The sequence below is a fragment of the Cyprinodon variegatus genome, unplaced genomic scaffold (genome assembly GCF_000732505.1).
Source record: "Cyprinodon variegatus isolate N-32 unplaced genomic scaffold, C_variegatus-1.0 Scaffold9, whole genome shotgun sequence".
Taxonomy (NCBI): domain Eukaryota; kingdom Metazoa; phylum Chordata; class Actinopteri; order Cyprinodontiformes; family Cyprinodontidae; genus Cyprinodon; species Cyprinodon variegatus.
Window position 1 is genome coordinate 2,278,440 of NW_015150462.1, and position 5,699 is coordinate 2,284,138.

At 39.6% G+C, this 5,699-nt stretch overlaps 1 protein-coding gene across 1 annotated transcript in view; it reads left to right on the plus strand.

The window, feature by feature from the left end:
* lig4 (ligase IV, DNA, ATP-dependent) overlaps positions 1–1,378 on the plus strand; it is an 8,007-nt gene extending 6,629 nt beyond the window's left edge. The window contains exon 2 of the mRNA XM_015377999.1: positions 572–1,378. Coding sequence (XP_015233485.1) covers positions 572–1,232 — 661 coding nt within the window. The 3' untranslated portion in view covers positions 1,233–1,378. The remainder of the gene's footprint in view (positions 1–571) is intronic.
* The last annotated feature ends 4,321 nt before the right edge of the window (positions 1,379–5,699 follow it).

Here is a 5,699-nt window from a genome sequence, read left to right on the forward strand (position 1 = left end):
TTCCTTCCTTCCTTCCTTCCTTCCTTCCTTCCTTCCTTCCTTTCGTTCGTTCCTTCCTTCCTATATTCTTACTGGATCTTTTATATTATTTAAATTATGTGTTTAAAGATTAAAGTTAAAACTAAGAACTCTGAACATGAGGAAAACTTCAAACCGTTTTTGAAGTAATTTTCTATGGTCTACTATTAAGGAAAATGCAAAACCTTTATTATATAACATTTTTCAGCAGAATGTCCCTAACAGTTGTTTTGGTTTGATCTGGTGCCTTGATGTCTCATTTTTCATTAGTTGGCTGAATCAAACCAGGATCAGAGCCAAAGATTGAACAAGGGTTTCAGATAATTCAGTTAAATGCAATCATTAATGAAATTAGATCATTTTTATAACTCCTTATCTTCTGTTATTCCCTGGTGTTTCCATGGAAAGGGAGGGAATAGGAATGCAAACATCAAAAAGTCTCCTCCCTCCTCCTCTGCATGAGGAAAACATGTTTTCACTTACTCCAAATCACATACACATATTGTTTACATGCATCATAGGTTTATCATTCATGCTGTTGCCCTCCTGTCAGGTGTGGAGGTATCGTAGTTCAGAACCCAGGGCGGGACACCTACTGCGTGATCGCTGGGGTGGAGAACATGCGCGTGAAGAACCTGATTTCATCGAACCAGCACGACGTGGTTTGGGCCTCCTGGCTGCTGGAGTGCCTGGACCAGAAGGAAGTGGTGCCATGGCAACCCCGCCACATGATCCACATGTCTCCCTCCACCCGGGAACATTTCGCCAAGGAGTACGACAGCCACGGCGACAGCTACTTCGTGGACACGGACGAGCAGCAGCTGCGGGAGGTGTTCGGCAGGATCAACGCGGTGCAGGCTGTCAATCCGGCGCAGGTGGAGGAGCGCTACGGCTGGGAGGACCTCCCCACCAGCATGTTCAGACCGTTCACCATTTACTTAGACGTGTTTGCCAACATCGGAGATCCAGAAAGCGCCGTAGCGGCTACCGGTCTGGACATCAGGGCGCTGGAGTTTCGGTACCACGGAGGGACGGTGGTGCAGACGTTGGAGGAAGGCGTTTCATACGTGGTTGTTGAGAACGAGACCAGAATTCTGGATCTGAGGACTCTGAGACGCCGCTTTAGGAAGAAGTTTAAGATCGTAAAAGATTCCTGGGTGACGGACTCTATCAAAGCAGGTTATCTGATGAGTGATGCTGATTACTTAGTGTGAGGTTAAACCAGTTTACATTTCAGCTGGTATTTTAAATTATTTCTTATTTTAATACAAATAAATGTAGAATATTAAATTGATCTGTAAATGTGCTTGTCGGGGTTTAATTTAAAACATTTAAATTTGTGGTTTTTAATGATACAGAAAGGGAGATGGTATTATCTATTTTTTCAGAATTAAATTTCCTTATTGACAGGATTTTTCTCTAAGGAGCATTTTAATGTGTTTTTTTTTTTTGTGTAAAGTAAAATCTATATCTTTTACTAAATAAATATGGTATTTGATCCCTAGTTAATTGGGGTAACACAGTGGTGGCAGCATCATGCTGTGGGAATTAACTCTAAAGAGCGTTCCTGTCATCGTATTGCTTCCTTCATTTTACACCCCTGTAACAAGATGCACCGATGATTTAAATTTCAAATAAAAACGTGGAATAAGTTTGTTAGGGTATGAGAAATGCTTACCAGCGTTTCTATATTTAGCAAATGTTTGCATGATTTAGTTTGCCGTAGAGTCATGTTTATTTTGTCATATTCTCTGAATACAATGGTTTGTTAGCAATATGTATTTTTTCTTTCGGCAGGCTTTTTGATTGGCAGCACATTTGTTTAGTCTAATAAGCTAAACACTCACTTTTTATCCACAGGAAGGAAAAACAGCCGAGACTTCAACCCTTTACCTGGATGTCATTACTCTAAATTATGATTTTGTATTTTTATTATTTGTCTGTTCTATTAAATTGAGAAAGCAAAATGTACTGAGCACTGACATGATTGTCAACAGGTTATGAAATGTTTTCATTAAATAATTTTCCTCGAGCTTCATCAATTTAAAATAAATTCCAGGAGTTAAAAATCTAATGAAGTTTCTTACCCACGTGGTCCACTTCCTGACATTTGGTATAAAGTTTTCTGCCGGAGAAGAACCAAAGACTAAAGGAGGCTCTTTTTTTTTTTTTATGGGAGTTTTTAGCTTTAGGTTTTGGTGCAAAATGTGCAAAAACAATCTGTCATGCATGGTGGAGGATCTATGATGCTGTGGGAAAGCTGGATTATTTGAACCATTTTGGACAGGTGGAGATCATTGCATTAGTTCCTATTTTACCAAACAAGCCCAAGTCATTACTCCTCCACCACCATGCTTTAGAACATGAGTTATCTGTGCTGATATGCTGTGCTTGATTCACTTCCTTATAGCCCAAAAATCCCAGCTTAAGTTTTATCATGTAAATGATTTCGTTCTGGAACTTGCCTGATTTTTTTTTTTCCAAACTAAACCAAGACATGCTTGGCCCGTCTATTTCTAGTTCTCCCTTCTTTATCTACCCTCTGTTACTGGCTTTTGCCTGGGCCCTCCAGCGCACTCTTGAGCTGACAAGAAGAGGCCCCCGACCACCAGCTCAGCTTTGAGGGGGGGGCCACACCTGATGGAGGTTTGTTTCTCCATAAATGTCAGCAGCGTATCTTGGGACTGAGTTATATGTTCTAACCTTCATCTGCATGGCCTCTTGGGTGCAGGAAAGCTGCCTGTGACGACCCCGAGGACTGCTGTGTGGAAATGCCGCATGAATACATTTCCAAAGTGAGGTACGTGTTTTCTTAGAATCACTGGAAATGTTACATTCCTACAATTTAGATTTATTTAAGCACTTTCAATTCAATTCAGTTTATTTCTATAGCGCAAATCCACAACACATGTCATCTCAAGGCACTTTACAGTTCACCAGATCATCCAGTCAAATTGATTCAAAGTTTTCTATCCAAGGAAAACCAGTTGATTTCATTGACTCTTCAGCAATCCCTCACACTAAGCATGCTTGTAGTGACTGTCGAGAGGAAAAACTCCCTTTTAACAGGAAGAAACCTCCAGCAGAACCAGACTCAGAGTGAGCAGCCATCTGCTGAGGCCGACTGGGGTTCAAGGAGACAGAAGCAGAGACACAAAAAGCAGCTGTAAAAGGCGGTCTGTCCAGGAAACACACAGCCAGGCAGACGAGCTCCGAACCAGCTCACATGTCAGAGGATGAAGAGAGCACATCCAGCCAGTCACAGTCAGAGAAACAGGACTACACTGGAAAAACATGCTGATCTCCAGTACAAGTAAAGATTTTGATAGCAGCAGCACAGCTGATATTTCTCCCCAGGATGGAGTCACAGCCAAACAGGAAAAGATGAGGCGAAGCTACTATGAGAAAAAGCAAAGAGAGCATAGTGTTAGAGATTAAACTAACAGATTCTGCAGAATGGGAGAATAGAGATAGAATGAAGCAGAATGAAGAAAAAGGGGTCCCTATGTCCTCCAGCAGTCTAAGCCTATAGCAGCATAGCTATAGAGATAGCTCAGGATAACCTGAGTCACCCTAACTATAAGCTTTATCAAAAAGGAAAGTTTTAAGTCTAACAAATTCTAGGAACCACTAGTAAACCTGCAGATTGAAAGCAAAGTTCTCTGTTAGGAACATAACGAGCAATCATATCTCTGATATAAGATGGAGCTTGGCCATTTAAGGCTTTATATGTGAGAAGGAGGATTTTAAATTCTATTATATATACTTTGGATCAAAAGAAGCTTAAAAGTTTGAGGGAAATATTTGGTGCTTATGAAATATGTGGCCCAGTAAGCACTCTGTAATCCATCGCCCACTCTGAACTATTTCTAGGTGATTCAGAGTGAGCGTTTTGAGTGACAGCCTTTAATTAGAGGTACTCAACCAGTGCTTATTCCTGCATAGTGTTGCAAGGGTGAAGCCTTGATAAGCCCAACTGTTGGTCCTCTGAAAGAACTACCATGGAGCAGATCCAGAGGATTTGCATCTTTGCAGAGACGCAGGGGCTGAGCTAGATGGGGGGCCACCCCTACCATTTCCCCCTCTAATACAGATGGTGGCAGCAGTAATACTCTCAAGGAGAATATTCAAAACATTTAAATTTTTTGTGGTTAATTATACACATCAATATACTAACGTCAAAGATAAGTACAGAATTCCCGCTCTTATCAGAACTAGATTTTGTGTTCTATGGGGTAAAGAGAAAATGATGTGTCTCTGCAAGTCATCTAGGAGTCTTTAGTGAAATCATAGATAAATAGCTATTTTAATAAAAATGTATTAAAGAATCAATTTATGTAGATAATTAGTGCTTGTAAATATGAATTTTATGCAGAAGGTTTATTGACACAAGTAGGTAAGTAATGATCATGGAAAAGATTTACGCCCCCCCCCTAGATTTCTCTAAAACTTTGAGTTTTTAGTTATTTTCCTTTGCAGAATTTCAGGTTCTTACATTTAGTAATCAGCTGGTGATAAGGCAGCCTCCATCTGCTGCTACATTACAAAATAAAACATTTTTCTTTGTTTTTGCACGCGCCTGGTTTTATGTCACCTTCTTTCTTCTTCTTAACTTTCTCCCCTGTGGATCTGAAGGGTGGATCACATTATTAAGTTTAAACTCACCTCTTTGTGTGAACATTTTAGCGCAGTCGCTCTGGCTTGATGCGCCCTTGAACGACGGATGAAGCGACTGCTGAGCGCGCGCATAACGTCAGAGTTGGATAAGCTTCGTCAGGTTCACGAGATTGCGGAGAGAAAACCGGATATTAGGAGGCGAGACCTTCAAAATAAAACGGAAAGAGGGGCGCTCGAAAAAGCACAGGTTGTCCTCAAATATTAAATCTTAAATTTTACTCGGCTGTAAAGCATTAAAGAAATATCTATTTGGTATTTATTATTGCATACATTAGTCTAGCTGTAGCTTGTCACAGTAATGGCCTTAAAAGCTAGTGGTGTAGGGAATGGTGCATTCAAATATCCTTGGAAAACAGAATTTTCAATTTCCAGTGCAGTTAAAATGTTCATTCATATACCCTTCTACGGTTTAACCCTTTAAAGCCTGAACCAAGAAATAATTGAAAGAACATTCAATTTTCTCAAAATTAAAATGTCATTGAACTTTCTGTAAAATGTAAGTTAAATTAGGTCTTTTTTTGTGCATCAAATGTGATACATAAGGCAATTTTGTATAATCTTTATTACATTTTCTGTTCACTACATATGTCTGAATATTTAAGTCAGTGTTTCAACAACATAAACATCACACTGATGATGCAGAAGTCTCAAAAACTAATGTATCAAATATGATACACTTGGCTTAAAAGGGTTAAAGTCCCTTTAAATGGTATCCCTATCTGGAATTAGCACGGAGCAGATTGTCTTAAAATAATAATAATAATAATAATAATATATATATATATATATATATATATATATATTAGTGCTGTCAAAATTATCGCGTTATTATCGCGTTAACGCGAGGCCATTTTAACGGCGATAATTTTTTTTACGTGAGATTAACGCTATGTGGTTTTATGGTACAATTTTCCAAGTACATCCCGCTGCAGCCTGCGGGAAGGCGGGGCTATTTTCCCCCAGTCTATGCATTTTCCATAGGCGGAGCTCCTCAAGGAAAAAAG